The sequence below is a fragment of the Terrapene carolina genome, unplaced genomic scaffold (assembly GCF_002925995.2).
Source record: "Terrapene carolina triunguis isolate 2854851 unplaced genomic scaffold, T_m_triunguis-2.0 Scaffold69, whole genome shotgun sequence".
NCBI classification, from domain to species: Eukaryota; Metazoa; Chordata; order Testudines; family Emydidae; genus Terrapene; species Terrapene triunguis.
Window position 1 is genome coordinate 38883230 of NW_020664420.1, and position 22335 is coordinate 38905564.

Below are 22335 nucleotides of genomic sequence, written 5' to 3' on the forward strand. Positions count from 1 at the left end.
AAAATACGATGTTTTATTTAAAAGATAATTGAGTAAGTATTGTCAATAAGAAAAGAAAATCACAATGACAAAGCAGATTTGCATTCCGCATGACCGGCAGCATTAAAATTAATCTGTATTTCAAGATTTACAGGCTAACCATGGAAAATTCATCAAGAATCCAAGTCAATCATACCCAAAAGACAGCGTGAACCATACAGCTGTAAGTTTGATTGTATTGTCCTTGACTGGATAGTTGAAACATCTCATAAATGTTAACCAAATCTGTAAAATATGAGAAAATACATTTAAAAATAAACAGTGTTTTAGACAATTAAGTTATAGAGGCCTGGATTCTGTTCTCTGCTTCATCAGTGCAGCAGCAAGCAAGGGGCATCACATTACAGCTCTTTGATTCTCAGGCCAGACCTGCATGCTGGTGTAGGTAAAAGCAGGTTTGGGTATTGCCAAACTCCATTTATCATGCACCTTTGATGGTTTCCCCTGCACTGGATCCACTGTGGTTACGTCTAACATTCTTAATCCCTATATAGCTTCAAACAATCACTGTTTAAAAGCAAAACGGTCAGAAATATTTCCATCTTTCCCGCCAAAATTATACTGTTCTGAGTGGATGACAGGCAATATTCCACGCTGAAATACTGACACTTTTAAGGTCTGATATGTCATGACCCATCACATCTAGAACTTGGTGCTTTACACAAATGGGAAGGAGCTGGGACTGCCCTCATCTCAGAAGATTTACAGCAGAGCTGGTTGGAAAATGGGGTTTTCCACGACATCTCCCACGATACACCACTGTCTCCCTTCCTGGAGAGGCAAGGCAGTACATCATAGGAGTCTCCTGGCAATGGTATATCATGGGAGATGTCTGATCAGGGCGCTTCACCCATAGAGAATGGGGACATGAGGCAACTTAACTACAACTCCCATGAGGCACTGCAGTAGCATATCTAAATTGAAATATTTCTGTTTTCAGCCAAAATATTTCAGATTTTGGCTGTTTTTTTTTTTTTTTTTTGCAAATAATTTAGTCAAAAACCCAATTTTCCATGAAAAACCAGTTTTGATTAATTTTTTTTGACCAGCTGTAGCATACATATTTTCAAGATATCATTGTGACATTATTACATGTGGAAAAGCTATTTTAGATAATTTTTAGTGGCTTCTAAATTAGTGATAATTTTTCTCTCTTTTCAAGGTCTGTACTGTAGGATTCAAAGTAAATGATGTATCTTGACTTTACAAGTAGGATATGGAAAACAGGCCCAGTAAACTTTTATGAAATGTTATAAAACAGTTCTAAGGTTTCTGGTAAAATACTGGGCATATGCTGAATATATGACTGTATAGTGTCTTATAAAGATTTTATTGGTATTCATTTTGGATGACCTGCATAACTTATTCATGGCTTCACTAACTGTAAATAATGTGGCTATCCCAAACCTCATACTGATAGAACCTTTTCATCATCATATGTTCCCCCATACCCCATATCACACTTGTTTTTCCAGTATATATTAAACAGTGCTTGAGACATAGTCCCATATTATTGTTATGAATGACTCATAAGGGTCTGGCCTGCCTTTTTCCTTCTGAAGAATGGACCCATCATCTCTATGATGCTCAATTCTCTCCCACTGGCCTGTGAAACTGAAATCTTGTGATTGTTTCTGAAGCCAGATGTCATATTCAGTGTACAGCACACCAGCTGTCCACATCAGGTCATCCAATCACTCCCATTTCTGGGCACTAATGATGGCTCTTTTGTTACCATATACACGAACTACAACTTGGATTTTATTACTTACCCCATATAGCTCTGTGCGGATTCTAACAAAACACCTTCTGTACCAGGTTCCTGTGTCGCTCTGAATTTCTATGAGCTCATCTATCTGTTTGGGAGTTTTTATTCTGTTAACCTGTAAATGGAAACAGAGAAGCATTTTCTTGAACTGTTAAAATGCAATTAAAGGGGACTTGAAAGTTTAAATATGCTCCATAAGTTAAAGATGGGCAGACAGTTAGGGTAGATTTTCAAAAAGATAGAAGTGTTAAGTCTTAACTGGAAATTTACAACTACAAATATCCTATTTGCAAATGCAATATAATTTACGTGCCCAAATTAGGTGTGCTATTGCACACACTTTTGCTCTTGGGCCTGTGTTTCTGCATATTCAAACACTAGTTTCTGTGCAAACAAAATAATTCAACTTTGCAGCTGCTTTAACAGAGAGTTGCCAAAAATGTGGGTGTTAATGTGGTATTGTGGGTAAGAGCATAACAAGCAGAAATACCCAATTTCTTACAAACTGAATGAAGTATGAGATAATTTGCCATGTATGACACGCTGTCCTATTTGAAATATATCTAAGGTACATATTTGGGGGGAAACAATGGGGAGGAATATGTGGCTAATCAACAAACAAAATGCATGATAACACTTTTGTGCTGAGAAGGGTATGTCTTGGGCCCATCAGGGATAAAAAGTTAATGAAACCCTTCTTCACTATTATAGCATTAAAGAGATGAGTGTGGTCCAGTTATTGCTGAATTACTTTCACTGTGACAAACACCATTAAAAGTCTTTTAAATCATTTATTAGTGATACCAAAAAAGAAGGAAAATAGTTAAAGCTTTTGAAATAAAGTATTAGGTACAGCTTTGATTTTAACAATATCCCTTACTCCTTTTCCCTTTAGCTGTGGGGAGTTTTTATAGGGATTCCCCCTCTCTCACCCCTGCTGCTTCACCATCTTTAGATGGTATTAAAATGTTTATTAAATGTCCTTTTTAGGAAAAGAGAAAGTTAGTTGAAATGGGCTGAAGCTGTCGTTGAAGTCCAGTCCTGTTTTCTTTAAGACAAAACCAGACACACGCACAAAAGGGAAGTAAAACAATAGCAAAGATAGAAAATGCAGCTTGTGTGTCTGGTGCTGACTCTCACTTGCAACCTTGCCACCAGAGAAACACAGACACAGTACATGGCCTTATCAGCTACTCTGAGACCTGGCAAACTTGTACCAGTGTTGGGCTGTTTAAAGCTGTGATTTTAACTGCCTGTCTGGAGAGAGGCTCACAGCAATGTGGCAAAAGGTGGAGTTGTCTTGGTCAGCTCAGCCAGACTTAGCCATGTTGAATACACACCCACCTGAAACTGGTGCGTACTTACTCAGCATGGCCAAGCCAAGCCTCTGCTGCTGCTATTCATGCTACCATGGCTACACTGCTATTTATACCTCTGCTAGCTAGCATGAGTACACAAGCAGAATAATCACAACTCAGCTCTAGACAGGCCATTTGTTTGGTTTTAAACCAGACAGTCCTCTTTTTGAGTGGCTGTACTCAGATAAAAAAACGGATGTGGTTTTGTCCAGTATTAGACAAGGGACACCATTCTGAAGAGTCACGCCGTTCTGCCCCTGCTGGTGTGAGCTTGCACGCATTGCGAGTGTGAGGTTACACTGGCAGGGTCACACCGGCAGGGGCAGAGCCGTGTTATTCCTGGAAGTACCAGCATGTCTACTATTCTGGGAATGTGTGAGTGGCTACCCTATCCAGCTCCTAGTGTAGACATAGCCTAAGTGTATTCCCCACCCCAGTTCAATTTGTCTCCTTTTCATTTTGGTTTTGATAACCATATCTAAAGGTGAAGCCCTAATCATACTGGAAACAAGTGTAAATATTACTAGCAGATGACAAGTGGCTTCTGGACAATATGACATTATATAGTTAGGAAAACGTATCAAAAGAAAAAGGAAAATCACCTGAATTTAATAGAAATTACATCTGCTGCAGGATCAGAAAACATGTTAACTACCAAAGGATCTGTATCTTTTTGATATAACCAGTAACACAGAGGTCAAATAAAAGATGACAAATATATCAAGGCATACAGTGAGACTGGATGAAGCTATGAAGTTTAAGAACACCAGCTGAGTAAATAGTTGGATAACAATTCACAATAGCCAGGTCTAATTTAAATTGAAAAAATTAAAGACAAAAAAGCAAATTACACAAAAATTCTTTGCATGTGTGCCTAATATGATAAGATGCTAACACAGTCCAATGAGGAAACTGTGATAAGCTAACATTCTAATAGTGTTAGCATTCTATTAGGTTAATATTGTATTAGGAAAACACAAGCCTACATTAGGGACCACTTCAATGCATAACCTTGATGTACAATACAATGTTTCTAATCCTTTAATACTTTGGTATTAGGAGTCAAGTTTTCCCATCACTAACAGCAGCAGCACTGAAAAATCCCAACCCCCTGGTGTTTTGCCTCTTATCCATGCAATGGGAAAGTGGAGGTTTAATCATATTAAAAGTTGACAAACTATTTACAACATTTAAAAACAACACACTGAGTTTAGTTTTAATCATTTTTCCAGTGTTTTATTTCAATAATTAATGTAGAACAGTGGTTCCCAAACTTTAACAACCTGTGAACCCCTTTCACTAAAATGTCAAGTCTTGCGAACCCCCTTCTAAAAATGAATATTTCCAAGGATTTTCTCCTTTACCTGAGCATAAATTATAAAAGCAGTGATCTTGGGAGTATAAAATTTGTTTTTATGACATGCTTATTACACACTATTTATTATTAATTATTATTTATCATTACAGTATTTTTATTACATTATGAAAACAGTCACACTCTTCCAAGATCTCACTTTCATAGCTTGTATCTCTTTGAATAAGCCAGTTATAACACAAGGCTCCTATGTTTCATCCAGGAGTATCAGATGTGAAACAGCATGAAGGTATTTAAGAAGCCATCTCAAAGAGTTCCTCGTACACAAGCATTCAGGTCTCGGGCAGTCCAGGCAAACAACGGACATTACAAGAAAGCTTAAACTTGTTCTTCATAATAATTTTAAAAACAATACTAGCTGCCTATTTAATTTTAAAAACTACAAAAAATATCCACCTCCCTTTCCATTTCTTATAAGGAGTCTTGTAGTTTAAATCTCCTCAGTGTGATAGATATGCTTGCTTTGATCTGGTTAGATCTTGGAAGTCCAGGGGCTCTAGGCTGCTGCCCCCATGCTGCCCAGAGTCCCTAGGGGAAATTCTGTCTGCCATTAGGGAATTTTTTCCCAAGAACCCCCTGTAACATTTCGCGAACCCCCAGGGGTTCAACCCAGTTTGGGAACCACTGATGTAGAAGGAGGTACTGTTCTCTAGCAGTTAGATCAGTGGAGCAGGAGTAACTAAGCCCAGGTTCTTTCGCAGCTCCACTGCTAACTCACTGTGTAGACTTAGGCAATTTGCTTTACCTACAAATGACACAAGGTATTAGTAGGTGTAATAACAACAACATTATGCTGGAAGGTTGTCATGGCTGCCATCAAGTGGATCTTTGATCCAAAGGCAGTCACAACCTGGTTAAAGCTGATGGGTGTGCTAAGCACCCTTCTTTTAGACTAAACTGAAGGAGCAACTAAGCTCCTATATGAAGACAGCTGGAGATGACAGACACTACCATCCAAGGCAATTGGCTACATGGCAAAGCCTGAGCAGAGTTACATCATGAAGTCTGAGGGGTTCTCCTGGGACTGATTGCAAATGCAGGGAGTAGGGGATTATTTTTGGCAAGATGTATGTGTGTGAAAGCAACAAGAAAGCCAGCAGAAAGCAAGAAGAACAGTTGTGAGCATTAGTCTGAGAGGGAACAGAGAGACAGAGTGCCTTGGGGCACAGAACTGGCAGGAGAGGCAGACTTGGATTTCTGAGCAAGGAAACTGACTATTGTGGTTTGTTTCTGCCGTGTTCAGAGAAACAAGACTTTGCGTACATTCTTTGTAAATAAACAGGATTGCACCAAAGAAATACTTGTCTCATATAATCCATTTCTCCTCCGAAAGGAAACAAATCTGCAAGGTCCTGAATATTGGTAATAACTCAGGCCAAAGAGGCAACAATAATAAATAGTCGACTTCCCAGGAGGGTATCAGAAAATTATTTTTAAATGTTTTGAGATCTTGATATAAAAGACATTCTACAAAAGTGCAGAATACTTTATTCTTTTAGCTGGGTAAAAACTGAAATTCAGTTGAAAAGGTTTCAGTGCATAAAAAGGAGCTGTTAGAGGTCCAGTGACTTTATCCTGCTGTATGTGTTTACTATTATCCATGTTAATGCAGAGGTAGGCTTTGCAGGAGCTTTCTTAAGGAAACACTAAAACTGGAGAATATTGGTTATATCAATACAATGGAACTTATTGTTACATCACTGATTCACATGCTCTGCAATATGCCAGCTGAGGTTTCCAAAGCCAGCTAAGAGATTTGGACACCTAATACCTATTAATGTTAAAGGAAACTGGATATCTAAATCCCTTGGGTAGATTTTAAAACTGTAGCCATTTAGTTTATATGGCAGGGCTGTAGAATAACTTCCTTACTCTGAGTCGGATGTACCACAGGTATATAAAGTACAGTTACTGCTTGCTAAACCATTCAGAACCTGGTTGACAGGAGAACGGATGCTGCTCTAAGAGATCAGCTTGGTGATTAATACTCACTGTGAAGACTTTTTCAGGCTGCCCACGAGCTCGCATGTTAGTGTCATGAATTTGCTTGAGAATCATCCAAGCTTCATCATGTTTTCCAACCTATAAAATTTGACCAAATTACGGAAAAGATTTATGTTAATACTACTTAAACAATATTACTACCTGGTGCTGTGATACTATGGGGATGAATGCTCCAGACATAAAAAGCAGGAACAGGGAATTATAAAGAACATGTTGAAAGTTTTACCTCCAGCAGAAACCTTGGACTTTCTGGCATGAAAGTGAGTGCTACTACTGAGGAGACACAGGGCAGTGCACAGACGACTACAAATACTCTCCAGCTGTGAAACTGGTACGCAGACCCCATACTAAAACTCCACCCTATGGGAGAGAAAAACAAACATAAAAAGAAACAAGTAGCATTTCACATGTTGACGTCTGGCGACTTTTAAATAGTTGGATGTAAATCTATACCCAAATTTGGCCCAGCAAATATTTATTTTGAGAGGGAGGAAAGGGAATTATCCCCAGCATTTATTCTATTCTTGTTCCACAGACATTCAAGGGATCAAGCTTTACTTACACAAATGCTCACAGGATGAATTTTAAACTTTTCTCTGTGATTATTCACACTGGAAATGGTAATACCTTATGTGGGATGGGAGGCTGCTCAGCACAGCAGGGGGAGAAAGTTTCCCAACCCCCTGCCAGAAACCTCATCCAGAGATAACGAAATGAACCAAAGAAGGACATCACTGCAACCTTCGCGAATAGGATCTTACAGATACACATGCAATGGCTTTGTGTGAATGTGACAGGAAAATTAAATTTAAATGCTACACCCACCCAATATGTTTTACAATAGTCTATTTTTTCTAGGAATGATACCTCTGACTGGGCCTGTGTGAGCTTGAAAGGACAAGCTTAGTATTTTATAAAATTCCATCATCCTGCTTATCTACTTCATCTGGCTATATTACTACCACTCCCTGAGAGAGTCAAAGCCCAAGTGGCTTCTTCAGACTTTCTTATTGATTACTGATAGGATTTACATCTATCCCATTAGGGAACAGTAATGATGCCATGGGACTTTTGGATAACGAGTGTTGAATTCTCAGAAACTATTAGTAATCAATCCAAACAGCGTAAAAAATTGCAAAAAAAATGTGACAAGTATATTCATATAACAAATAAATTTGAGTCAATAGCAATATGTAAAAAGAGGTTAAAATCAGAGTAAACTTTTCATTGTGAATTATTTGCTCAGTTATCTGCTTTAAACTAAGCAGGCATGTTTTTATTTTTCTGGTAAAGCACTGGAATTTTGTTTTTAATTGAGTTAATTAATTTTTCGGTTCCTGAAATTGCGTTACCTCTCATTTATAAAAGTGAATATGGCCAAAGTGAATTCCTTTTTAGGTTTGGGTGAACAGCTAAGGAACTTATTTTGGTGGTGGTTTTCACCCCACTAATTTTTATAGAACTGAAAGATAGAAGAATAACAGTTATTTTGATTTAAGATTCCAAAGTCTGTTTTTTATTTATTTTTTCTACAAAAGGAAGATGCTAATGTCAATAAACTCAATATGGGAACAGAGTCCCAGAATGCAATACAAGGCAATGTGCAATGCATAGACAATTACAGGGCATAACTCTCTTCACATCTAGTCCCAGAACACTGTACAAAGAGCTATCTAAAATCTATTATCATAAACATCAACTGCCTTCAGTTGGAAGTACTAAGACGTTCAGTGTTTAAACTCTCATCTGAGATTCAAATCCTTAATACTGAAGCAGTTAGGGCTAGATTTGAGGCAAAACAGGAGGGGTGAGAAGAAAAAAAATGAAAATAACTGTCTCCTTCCTCCAAAGAATAGATCTTGTGAAGGAACCCTAACAGAAATATCACTGAGTTGAGTTATTAAGAATAAGTTTCCCTAGCTAAAATACTACGAAGAAGACAAAGGGAAAGAAGGGCTTCCCTTTCGCAAAAAGTTTATTAGTCAAGCCTTGATCATTTAAGGAACAGTCAAAACTCTGAAAATGCAAGATAAAAAGATACAGGTATGTGGATACGCATCATACTGTATATTCTCTGTGTAATAGATACACATATGTTCTGCTGAAGATTTCCTTTGCATCATTCTTGTACTGCACGATTACAGAAGTATGATTGAAACTGGTAACATGTCCCCTGATGCTCAATGAAAACACTGTAATTCTCCCTTTTACATAATAACACAAACATGTTTGACATTATTAAGCTTTTTCTTTGTAGGCTATTTTTGTTCCACAGAGTGTGTCAGAATATGATTTGTTTTGCATTTGCCACAATACAACAAAATACAGCTTTCTTTTGTAGAGTAGCTTTCATAAAAACTTTACCTGAAAGCACTTTACAGAGTTAAATAACAGAATCTGAATTAAATAACAAGGGAGAGAGAAATAATACAGTTAAAGTGTAAATAATAGCAGAAGGAGAAAGAAATTGAGGTAAGAGAGAAAAAAGATGTTTTCAGATAAAAGTTAAAAGGAGATTGAATTAATGAAGCAAAGAGTTACAGCAGGGGTCAGCAACCTTTCAGAAGTGGTGTGCCGAGTCTTCATTTATTCACTCTAATTTAAGGTTTCGCGTGCCAGTAATACATTTTAACGTTTTTAGAAGGTCTCTTTCTATAAGTCTTTAATATATAACTAAACTATTGTTGTATGTAAAGTAAATACGGTTTTTAAAATGTTTAAGAAGCTTCATTTAAAATTAAATTAAAATGCAGAGCCCCCTGGACCGGTGGCCAGGACCCGGGCAGTGTCAGTGCCACTGAAAATCGGCTCACGTGCCGCCTTCGGCATGAGTGCCATAAGTTGCCTACCCCTGAGTTACAGTAAAGCTGCTACAGGTGACAGCTGCTGCAAAAGAGAAAGTTCTTGCACCAACAATAGTGAGATTGTGTGAAGGGACAAAATGGGGGCCATAAATCAAAGTAGCTCCATTGAAGTCAATTAAGTTATGTTGATTTACGTCAGTTGAGGATCTGGCCAAGGACAATTGTGACCTGGATCTTGAAGTGGGTGTGGAACGAGGAGAATTGTTTGAGGAGTAAATGAATGCATTGCAGTTCTAGGTATGGTAACATGAGAGAAGACGGGCAGCAGTATTCTGCACAGGTTGGAAACATTAGAGCCTATAGAGAATGGACTAACAAGGTGAAAGAAGCTGATGGTTTGGATGAGAATTTTCAGCAGAGATGGACTCGAGACAGTAATGTACCTTGGTAATGTTACAGAGATGTTAACAGCAGATTTACAGACAAAGGACATGTGTAAGCAACGAGAATTTAAATTCAAGAATTACATCAAATTATGGACTATAAACCAAATTATTCTCTGTGTTGTTACAGCCCCAATAAAGCACCCGTAGGCTGTTGTGTTTGGGTCCCACTATGCCTGACCAATACATTCTTAAGCATCCTTTGGTCTGAATCAGCTGCAGCACTTTCTTTTGCTTTGTCCTCTCTGTCACACTTCCTGAGCACAGGCTCTCTGGCTGTTACCCCGTTATGTAAGAGGGACCTTGCGGTCCAACTGCCTTGGACCCTGGGACCAGTGTTGATCCCCCCAGACTCCTCAGTAGATTAAGAACACCCTTTTCCAGCATTCCAGCCTCATGGGCATTCTGGTTTACAGTTCACCTCTTTAGGGATGTGTCACAGTTGAAGGACATAACACTCAGGGTATGTCTACACCCAGCCGCTAGTTTGGCGGCTGGGAATCGAAGTTCTGGGTTCGACTTATCGCGTCTTGTCTGGACGCGATAAGTCGAACCAGGAAGTGATCGCCGTCGACTGCGGTACTCCAGCTATATGAGAGGAGTACCGCGGCATCGACGGGGGAGCCTGCCTGCCGCGTGTGGACCGAGGTAAGTTCGAACTAAGGTACTTCGACTTCAGCTACGTTATTCACGTAGCTGAAGTTGCGTACCTTAGTTCGAATTGGGGGGTAAGTGTAGACCAGGCCTTAGGCGTTGTAAAGGTTTCTAACACAATCACTTTACCTTAGACAGCAAAAGCAATATATAGAGCTAGACAAAACAATAAAACATCTGTATGCATTTTCCTGCCTCAGTTTCCTCATCATACTTGAACATTCTTAGGTCAGAGTCATCTAGGGTGTTCAAGACCTCCCTCTTGCATATGGCTTCTCCTCCAAATCACTGAGTGTGCGTGTCTCTCTCTTCTCTCCCCTAACCCCCCTCCAGCCAGCTTCATTCTGCTCTCTTTCTGAGAGACCCTTTCTTTTAAAACCCCCAGTCCTCTATGTCAGGTGACCCCATGATCAGCCTCATCAAGTGATCAAAGTCACCCACCAGCTGAACCACTGCTTAGTCACCAGACCATCTAGGCAGACTGGTTCTGGGTGGTAGCCAACTCTTTGTCCAAGGGGACTTCCATGGGAATAGAGGACCATCCAGTTTTTAACCTGCATTGTTATCTTTGTGCCACCACCCCCTGGAATTTCAGTCCAAGGTTGAGGTGAAAAGACAACAGAGAAGGCAGAGAAGCCCCACATTCAAAATGGTGTTTGCTCTCTGACACAGATGTACATACGATATCAAACACAATTCATAAGCTGTATATAGACAGATTCCCCAAATTGTTACACCTATACAATCACACTGACAGACACATTTGCAATGGTGCAATAAAATATAATTTGGTCCAGTGGAGGCAATGAATTGTTCAAGACAAAGAGAGAGAGGGATGAAGGCTGCTCCTTATACCCAATAGCAGCACTTCTGTTTAAGAGACATTGAGCTGAAATAACTTAAATCAAAGCCACAATTTGCTTAGTCAAAGCAGGTGAGGGAAAAGACAGATTGACAGGTGGGAGGGGAACCACAAGAAGGAACAAGAGATGTCTGTATCATTATGGAGGTGGACTGAGAAGATGGAGTGGTCCATAGGGTGGACCACACATAATAAAGGAGGAGGAATCACCAGCAGTCAAAAGAATGAGTTATTAACTGCATGGAGGAATAACAAGGAGTCCAGTGGCACCTTAAAGACTAAGGGCTGGTCTACACCCAGCCGCTAGTTAGGCGGCTGGGGATCGAAGTTCCGGGTTCGACTTATCGCGTCTGGTCTGGACGCGATAAGTCGAACCAGGAAGTGCTTGCCGTCGACTGTGGTACTCCAGCTCAGCGAGAGGACGGGGAGCCTGCCTGCCGCGTGTGGACCGCGTCTGAACCGCGGTAAGTTCGAACTAAGGTATGTCGAATTCAGCTACGTTATTAACGTAGCTGAATTTGCGTACCTTAGTTCGAATTGGGGGGTTAGTGTGGACCAGGCCTAACAGATTTATTTGGGCATAAGCTTTCATGGGTAAAAAACCTCACTTCTGCCCAAATAAATCTGTTAGTCTTTAAGGTGCCACCGGACTCCTTGTTGTTTTTGTGGATACAGACTAACATGGCTACTCCCTGATACTTGCCTGGAGGAATGTAGCTTCTGTGCTACAATTAATGGAACGCAGCCAAGGACCTTGTTCTAGGAGAAGTAAGTGCTGAGACAGAGAAGGCTACATAGTGGTTTCTTTAAAAAAAAAAATAAAAAATTAAACATTAAGATGACACTGTGTAACAACTAGTTGTAGAGGTTTGATGGACATGGAAGAGAACATAACTGTAGTGCAGTGGTTCCCAAACTTTAACAACCTGTGAACCCCTTTCACCAAAATGTCAAGTCTCGCGAACCCCCTCCTAAAAAGGAATATTTCCAGGGATTTTCTCCTTTACCTGAGTATAAATTATAAAAGCAGTGATCTTGGAAATATAAAATTTGTTTTTATGACATGCTTATTACACACTATTTATTATTAATTATTATTTATCATTACAGTATTTTTATTACATTATGAAAATGGCAGCACTCTTCCAAGATCTCACTTTCATAGCTTGTATCACTTTGAATACGCTTGTTATAAGACAAGGCTCCTATGTTTCATCAAGAAGTATCAGATGTGAAACAGCATGAAGGTATCTAAGAAGCCAACTCAGAGTTCCTCGTATACAAGCATTCAGGTCTTGAGCAGTTCAAGCAAACAATACACGTTACCACGAAGCTTAAACTTGTTCTTCATAATAATTTTAAAAACAATACTAGCTGCCTATTTAATTTCAAAAACGGCAAAAAATATCCACCTCCCTTTCCATTTCTTATAAGGAGTCTTGAAGTTTAAATCTCCTCAGTGTAATAGATGTGCTTGCTTTGATCTGCTTAGCTCTTGGAAGTCCAGGGGCTCCAGACTGCTGGTCCCGTGCTGCCCAGGGTCCCTAAGGACAGCTCTGTCCGCCATTAGGGAATTTTTTCCCGAGAACCCCCTGTAACATTTCGTGAACCCCCAGGGGTTCACGAACCCCAGTTTGGGAACCACTGCTGTAGTGGGATCTACAAACCGCATACTGAGCAGAGGCAGAAAGGGGAGGGGAGCCTCTCCTGCCTACAGGCAAGCAGCCTGACCACATCCCTACGCAGCTGCCAGAACTGCTAATCATGGAGGCAGGCACTCACAGCTGCAATCAATACAGGAAACAAGGCCTGCTATAAAAGGAAAGAGCTCAGAGGACAGTGAAGGGGTAACACCCCTGCACCAGGCTTCCTCCAGAAACATGGTCCAAAGGGACTGAAGGAGACCACTAGGCCTAATTAAAGACCAGGGGCCAATAATTGTCCCGTCCAGGGGCTAACCAAAGAAAGCCAATCAGGGGACAATAGAGACCCTCTGAAAGACCACATCAAGGACTGGTGACAATAACACAATATCTTACACAGCCACTGGCAGCACACAGGAGATACATTATGACAGATCCAGATGATGCTTGAACAGCATCACCACAGAGACATTAGCTGGTAAGGTGGCTCATTTCTGGATCACCATTGCCCAGGGATGGAAGGATCAATAGTAGCAATTTGTGTCAGGAAAGATGCTACTAGGAATGGTACAGCCAGTAACACACCAAAGCACTATTTGAAGAGGACAGACTTGTTACTGCCATCATAGCCCTGACTCATGTTTCCTTGGAAAAAATGAGTTATTTCTTTGGCACATTTTTTAATACATCAGGACATAGTGCAATAGATCAGTAACGCATGGTATTCACAGGGCCTGGCGTAAGACTAGTCTATAGATAATATACATTCTATGGCAGGAGTTACTCCTTCCCACCCCCCGCTCATTTATCTTTATTTTGTCTATATGATGCCCCTATAGTCTCTGATCCTGCAATTTAGTGTATACACAAATAATATCAAAACTGATTTAATAAAAACCAGTAAAAATTATCCTGTGTGAAATTGATTTATTTATTTTAATTCCATAATGTGTTAGGCAATTAATAGTTGGTGCCTGTGACAAAGAGCTTACAAACTAGGGTCCTCATCCTGCAATTTACAATGCATGGAATATCAAGATAGACACTGCTATAATAAACTGCTTCCTAATATATGAACAATCAAGCAGAGCTAGAAATAGCAGCCGCCTCTATCTTGATACTCTATGTATTGTAAATTGCAAGATCAGCACCTTAGACTGTAAATTCTTTGGTGCTGGCACCCATCTGTTAAGTGCCTAGCACCTTCTGGAAGCAAAATAAATAAATATACAGTGTACCATTTTGATATTATAAAGTACAATATGTTAACAACAGGATTTGCAGGCTTCTGAACCTGTTTTTCTGGCCTTTTGACTAGGTTTTGTAATTCACAAACTGCATAAGATTAGGTCACAGGATCATTTAGTGCTGCTGCCTCTTTCTCAAGAAGAAATGAGAAAGAAAACAAAGTGACCAATAACCCTTCAAGCGTTGTTTATTACATTCAGTGCCTGAGAGAGACAGACATCTAGGCATGGAAAGTTTCTTGAGCCCTTGCTGGCTTTGAAAAAGCTGAGATGCTTAAAAAAACAACAGATTTTTACATAAAATTCTGCAGAAAATTGTTTTTTATTTAAAAAAAAAAGGATTTACTGTATTTCAGGCTGATTGACTGAGGAACATGTGCCAATGCTGGTGAATCAATTAATTTGAGCAAGTAAAGATGTACTTTGATTTGATACATTAATTTTTTTATACAAACAAACAAACTGGAGGCTGTTACTTACTTTCCTAACAACATAAACTGCTTCCTAATATACAGTCAAGATGAGCTAGAAATAGTGGCAATGTCTGTTGCTGTCTTCGTATCCTGTGTTATATTCTTGAGTAGCAATGGCTCCTTCATAATTAAGGTTGAAGCTTGCCTCACTTTATAAGCCCAATTTTTAACCTTCCCCTCGAAAACTTCCCGTAAAACAAACCAATCCCCCTGAAATATCATGTTCCTCATTTCATCCTAGGGTAGTATTCTGATTGGAAGTTTGGGAAAAAAGCAGAAAGGGGACTTTAGTATTATTTAAAATGTACTTTTCGCTGACTGTTTAACCCCCACCCCCTTTTTTTTTTGGTTCAGCGGATCTCCAAATGGCCCAGGCTACAACATCTAAAGTTTTATATTTGATTGGCCTATTTTTTCTTTTTTTGGGAGAGGGAGGATGTAAAGAAGGAGAGGTGGCAAGGGAGGTAATTACAAACATATCTAGTAAAAAGAGCTTGTTATGGGGTGTGATACACTATGTTGATAGGTAGGGAAGGAGCGACTCATTTAAAGCAGAAACAGAAGGTCTGGTCTACATTTAAGTTAGGTCGACATAGCTATGTTGGTGAGGGGTGTGAAAAATCCACACCTCTGACTGATGCAGCTATGCGCTGATCTCGCCCCCAGTGTATATGCAGCTATGTCAACAGCAGAGTGCCTCCGTCGATGTAGCTACTGTTGTATGGGATGTGGTGTTTCTACACTAGTGGAAAAACTCCCTTTGTCAGTGTAGGCTGCATTTATTCTATGGGTTTATGCCAGCAGCATAACTATGTTGACGTAGCAATGCCAGTATAGTCTCTACAATGTAGACATACCCTCAAGCAAAGGTAACGGAAGTTGGTGCTGTATATACCAGCAAAATGTTATTGCCGTAAGTCAATTGTGTAGCAAAATCCAATTTTAGTGGACAGTAACATTGTGCACCACTGTTGTGAACTGCAGCCGCTAGGCAAAGTGGTCCTGGACACTTGCTACGAGGTGGTATTGCTGGCCTGGGGCACGCAGGCACCCCCTGACACCTTGGCATATAATCTATTTATCTGGTTTCCCTGATTTGGTTTGAACTTGTTCTTCTCTTAGTCTCAATTTGTCATCACTTATTGAAAAACATTACATCTCATATTGCACAGAGTACGTTCCTGTGCAAATGATCCTCAGATCGATTTTCAGTCAATTCAACAATCAGTTGTTGTAGATCAAGCGCCAGTCTGGGCTAAGTAACAATGTCTGTTTGGTGTTTGTTTTTTAACCACTATCTTTGTTTAAAGTCAGATGCCACAAAACTGAAATTGTTGTGCACTTGCCACTCCTTATTTTTGGAAATGAGAATCATTTATATATACACCTTTTGTCATAACTATAAAGGGAAGGGAAACAGCTCTCCTGTGTACAGAGACTCCAAATCCTTTTACCTGTAAAGGGTTAAGAAGCTCGGGTAACCTGGCTGACACCTGACCCTAAGGACCAATAAGGGGACAAGATACTTTCAAATCTTGGGGGGGGAAAGGCTTTTGTGTGTGCTCTTTGTTTTAAGGGGTGGTTCGCTCTTGGGACTGAGAGGGACCAGACATCAATCCAGGTTCTCCCCATCTTTCTAAACAAGTCTCTCCTATTTCAAACTTGTAAGTAAAAAGCCAGGCAAGGTGTCTTAGATTTACTTTGTTTTCTCAACTTGTAAATGTACCTTTTTACCAGAGTGGTTATCTTTGTTTGCTGTACTTTGAACCTAAGACAGAGGGGGGTCCTCTGAGCTCTTTAAGTTTGATTACCCTGTAAAGCTATTTTCCATACTGATTTTACAGAGATGATTTTTACCTTTTTCTTTAATTACTAGCCTTCTTTTTAAGAACCAAATTGATTTCTCCTTGTTATAAGATCCAAGGGGGGTTGGATCTGTACTCCCCAGGAGTTGGTGAAAGGAGGGTGGGAGGAAGGAGGGGGGATGGTTAATTTCTCCTTGTTTTAAGATCCAAGGGGGTTTGGATCTGTGTTCACCAGGGAATTGGTGAAAGGTTTCTCAAGGCTTCCCAGGGAGGGAATTCTTGAGATGGTGGCAGTGGACCAAAGCTAAGCTGGTAGATAAGCTTAGGAGTCCTCATGCAGGCCCCCACTCTTGTACCCTAAAGTTCAAAGTGGGGATACAGCCTTGACACCTTTATTCTACATATGCATCTCAGCTTAGAGACTCTGATCCAATAAACGTCAGTCCCAACCTGACAACTATAACAGCTGCTCACCTCACATTTCAGGTGTGCACAAAACAGATTATAAAGTTCTGTTTCCAATGTCAATCAAATACCATATTAATAGAGCAGGGACCACATCAAAATGGATACTTTGAAAAGGATGTTATAAATCAAATAAAGCCAAATCTCAATGAAATACAGTTACAGTACAAAGAAATCAGCTCATGTTATAAACCTCCAAAGTCAACATCTTGTATGACTGATTTTTACCTTTGTATTTATTTAATAGAGGATCATACTCAAAGTCAAGTCATCTCATTTTCAAGAAACTGGTTATTGCTTGTGTTTCTCTGACAGCAATCCAATCTGCAAACTTCCAAAGCGAGTGTATGCTGTTTTACTCTCAGACATATAATCAGTGTTACAGTCCTCCAGACAAATTCCTATGACAGCCACAGTAAAAAGATTTCTCTCTGTTACCCAGTGCAGTTTCAATTAGTAAAAATGAAGACTTATACAAATCTTCCAGATCAACACAATCAAAGCCACAGCTGATGTTGTCACTAGAATTTGTCACAGTAACATATGCAGCTAGGATTATACAATCCCCACTCCACCTCCTCATTTTCAGACAAATTCAGCCATCCTTACTTATGTTCAGTAGTCTAATTCTACCAGTAGTTCCACTGAAGTAAACTGAGTTACACTGGCATGAAAACTGGTGTAAAACAATGGACACTCATGCCTAATGTTTTCCCAGTGCAATGCCTCCTATTTAATTCTGGAAAATCCTAGGCAATAAGACACTTCCCAACTATTAAGTTTAGTGAACCAATATTTAACAGTGCTACATTTAATGAATGACACCCATTCACAGCTCTGGACACACACTTTACCTTCTGCTGTCACTCTGACAACATCAAAACCTTTTTCATTGTATAACTCCTTAAGATTCCTGGCACCCTGTCAACTGGTAGGTTCATTAAGGATTTTATTGCTCTTATCCTTTTTTCCCCTCCCTCTTCTCTCTGTTTTTCAGCTGCTGCAATTTATCTCTTGATTTACTCACATTTCCACATTTTTGCCATGAATAATAATTTATATTACAGAAATATCAAAAGAAATATAGGGGATTGGGGGGAAATAGAAAATGCAGTGGCAACACATTTTTCTTAGCCTTGGGTTGCCTGTTGTAATACCCATTCTAAAATCACATGATAGAGTAGCAAAACAAAATTAAAAGCACAGCAACTATTTGCTTATTATTATGTTTAACACATTCAGAAACTGCATCAAATTTTCTTAGATCATGAACTAGGCTGGGAAACTTGGAACGACTACTATGATAATCTCGGAGTTGGTCCCCAAGCTATCTTTCATTCTGATTGTCTGAAGATAAGCTTTGGAGCCAAACGTAAGCATGTTCTTGGAGCTAACTCGATTTGCCTCTCCCATCCCTGAGTTATGATACAACAGGACGGATATAAGTGCTTTTACTCTGTTTTATTCTGAGTGTTGTGCAGCAGCTATCCAGAGTTAAATATCACCCTGGCTCCTTGGAAATGCTGTATCCCAAAATCATTAATCTGAAGTCAGTAGCAAGTTCCAAGATGCTATGGATTGTTAAAATAATTGGTCCCACTGCATCCTGGGAATAGTTTTCATGGGCCACTGTGCAAAATAAAACCTTCAATGACTAAGCTGGAAGCTCTGTAGCAGCTTCTCACTGAATATCACCTTCTCACTCTACTGATTAGCAGAAATGACCAGATGAATCACCGAGCCTGCAGCAACAGATTACTGAACAGTAGTAGTGCAGGGCAAATAAATGGCAAGATGTACAACGATGATAATTTACATGTAACCACTTATTTAAATGTCAAATTCCAGCCCTTGTCAGATTTGTTTTCTATTATGGCACTGCATCTCCTACATGGAATTATTAAACTGAAAGAATATCTTTAAACAAAGTTTCTGATCTGAGGAAAGAAAGGACATTTCAGTTGTACACATGCTAATGGAAGTGATGCACAGCATACCTTGGAATTTGTTTCTAATAGGAATTTAAGGCCTTTTTCTGTGGTGTTTTCATGGTACAAGATTCTTGTAAAAGAGATGCTTCCTATCTTCATTTAAAAATAAATAGCACTCACTGCAGAAAGAAGGGAGGTTACTGTCCTCCAACATCCCATATCAACACAGTAGGTACAGTTAGGGGATTTTTACCCCCAAACTTCTAGACATGAGAATCCCATATCTTTGGTAGAAATGACCCCCTCTTAACAATGCAGAGTTTTCTAAAGGTGACAGTGAGTGAGGCACTTTCCAGACCTAGGTATTCTTCTCATGGGGAAGCCTTCAGATCTACAGTAAAGTCACAATGTCCCATCTTCTGGGACTCCAATGTGTGTGTGTGTGTGTGGGGGGGGGAGAACAGGGCCGGCTCCAGGCACCAGCTGAGCAAGCAGGTGCTTGGGGCGCCCAAGGGGAAGGGGCGGCATGTCGGGCTCTTCGGCGGAGGGTCCCTGTCCCTCTCGGAGGGAAGGACCTGCCACCAAAGAAGAAAGAGGCGTGGTGGAGCTGCCACCGATCGCGATCACTTTTCCCCCCCCCCCCGCCGCTTGGGGTGGCAAAAACCCTGGAGCCGGTGGGGGTGGGGGGGGGGGAGCAGGTGGTCGAAGAGCAGCCCGAAATGTAGGTGGAAGGGAAATGGCCAGGGAAGCCAAGGGAATCCATTGATTCAATGTATGTCATCAGCAGCTTCCCTTCTATGCCCTTCGACGGTGCTTATCACCCTAGGACCTGAGCACCTACACTGGCCACAACTCAAAGGCCGTTCTCCACCCTCTTATGTTTACTGTTAAATCTGGCGATGTGCTCACTAAATAGAACCTGTGATTAACCTAAATTGCCGCTTGATGGCACTGTTACTGCACTCAGATATAAAATAGCCAGTAGATAATTTAACTCTACAATGAACATTGCTGGGTAATTTAGAAAACCCTAGATATACCGTAAGCTAAATCTAAAGGATAGGGCTAGAAATATTTTACACTGGGCAGAAGTTGAGACACACTGTTACTAGGTTTCAATTGGTAGTAAATCTGCCCTCAGCGTTTCCCAGTTTAAATGTTAGCAATATCAGTGGAGTAAAAAAAGGACTGCAGCTAGAACATCATCCACGCTTTGAGGTCCTGAGATGGGAACAATGGATTTTGACCATATTAAGCTAAATCATACTTGTAAGGGATCAAGTTAGATATTTTCACAGGGTCAATTGAAATAAATGTTTTCTGAGAAACGTAGGTACTATTTTGGGATTGCACTGGAAACATGTTCTTGATAGGGGGCTATAGTGTCAGGGGGGCTGGTTACCACACTAGTCTTTCATATACATAAAGATATAAATCTTGCTAAAATCACACATGAAGAGTAGTTTGATGGTCTGAGACTAATCACCAATGGATCTCACTCCACATTACAAAAACCAGCATGCAACCTGGCACAATAAATCAACCACTGACAATTTTTGCAGAAGAGAGCCCAGAGCTGAAATGGCTGGAGTGTTGCAGGTCATGACTGAGGTACATTATCAAAGCTACATGTAGAAGCTTGCATAATGTTTGGCCGCATTATGTCTGGATCTCTAGCCAATGCTATTAGTCCCTGACATTCACAAGGAGGAGCAATTTAATACAAGAAGAAAGTAATACTGTTAAGCAGACAACCTCACATTGTATCTTTTATAACTGTATTAAATTCCTAGCTCAGGCCTGCTCTGAGGACATTTAAATCTTTGATTAAAAGCAATGAGGTATTTTAGAGACATATCCTCAGAAATTTAACTGGGTCTTTTAAGTTTTGAGCTCTGAGAGCCAGAACCTCAGATGGTGTAAGCTGGTGTAGCTGGAGCTATGCTGAGTTACACCAACTGAGGATCTAGTTCTATTTGTGCAGGGTTGGTGAAGAGGTGTTAATCAATGGATCTCAAAACATTTAAACCTAATGATCATGATGGCTACCCTCTCCCCCTAACCCAATAAGATTATTCTGGAATAAGGTAGCTGGCCAAAGCTACAGACACATGGGGTAGCAGGGAGTGGAGCAGTCTATTCTCTACTATTACCATTGGCTGCTTCATTAGCAATAAATGATGTAATACATAAGCAGAGACATAAGGAACAGTGTTCATTAAACATACTGTGAGGCCAGCATTACATGCTCAGGCTCAGTTGATTCTCTCTATGTCCCACACAGGAGCAACCTCCCCACCCCACACAAAGCCTCTAAATCCCACAGCATTAAAAGTTCCACCTTAACCCTCATTCTCTTTCTTCGGTTCCACTCATCATATGACATCTTTCCCATTTTTACAAACACATTAAACAAATGAACTTCTATTCCACAAAACACCCTAGGCCAGAGATTACTAACACTGAGTAATGCCTAGAGGACTCAACCAGTTTGGATCCCATTGTGCTACAAACTGTACAAACAGAGAAAATGACAATCCCTGGCCCAAAGAACTTACAGTCTAAAAGACAAGACATATAGGTGGATGAAACAAACCAGGGGTTCAGGGTGAAGACTGGTGGGAGGGTATAACAATAATAATAGGGTGTAGACAATTTTCAGTCAAAAGCAGTGATCACAATCTGTCATCTGCCTAGCTGTTACCAGGTTACAGTTTCCTGTGTGCATTATGGCAGAGGTGACTCTAGAGAAGGCATTTGTTGTAATATTTGTCCCTCCTGAGTGATCACCTTGTATAATTCGGGTGACACTGCACTACTCATGATTTCTTTAGTCCATCAGTTCTTGTACCTTCCTAAAGGCTTGATCTATATTGCAGTGCCTTCTCCCAGAGCTGCTATATCTTTGGCTGGCCATTTTCCATTTTGTAGTTTCTTACTACTTTTCACTATAGCAAGTCCCTCTTCATTAGCAGCGAATTTTTGCCCCTGACACCATCAGAACTTGCACTTCACAGCTCTGGCAGCTCTGCAACGGAATGTTCTCAGGGTGTCGGCCAACATTAGAAATCCTGACCGCAACACACTGACATAGGTTCGGGGTCGGCTATCCCTGGGCCACTTCCCATCTCCTCCTCCATAGGTACCTGCATATCCTGAGTCTCGTCGACCGTGTCCCAGACCATGGGCTCCTCCGGGCCTCGAGCACTGGGTAGGTTGGCTGGTTCCTCCGGACTCTCGGCGGGGTTTGGCTCAGGCCGCTCCTCAGGGTACCGGGCTCTGGGCAGGCTCGGCCAGTCCTCCTCAGGGTACCGGGCTCTGGGCAGGCTCGGTCAGTCCTCTTCCGGGTACCGGGCTCTGGGCAGGCTCGGCCAGTCCTCTTCCGGGTACCGGGCTCTGGGCAGGCTCGGCCAGTCCTCTTCCGGGTACCGGGCTCTGGGCAGGCTCGGCCAGTCCTCTTCCGG

The 22335-nt window shown here is 40.7% G+C and overlaps 1 protein-coding gene across 1 annotated transcript in view; it reads right to left on the bottom strand.

The window, feature by feature from the left end:
• Nucleotides 1–22335, bottom strand: part of SV2C (synaptic vesicle glycoprotein 2C) — a 145922-nt gene that overhangs the window by 21505 nt on the left and 102082 nt on the right. Inside the window, exons 4-7 of the mRNA XM_024194092.1 lie at nucleotides 6771–6904; nucleotides 6533–6622; nucleotides 1812–1922; nucleotides 176–264 (exon numbers count right to left, since the gene is read on the bottom strand). Of these exons, the coding sequence (XP_024049860.1) occupies nucleotides 176–264; nucleotides 1812–1922; nucleotides 6533–6622; nucleotides 6771–6904 (424 nt within the window). The remainder of the gene's footprint in view (nucleotides 1–175; nucleotides 265–1811; nucleotides 1923–6532; nucleotides 6623–6770; nucleotides 6905–22335) is intronic.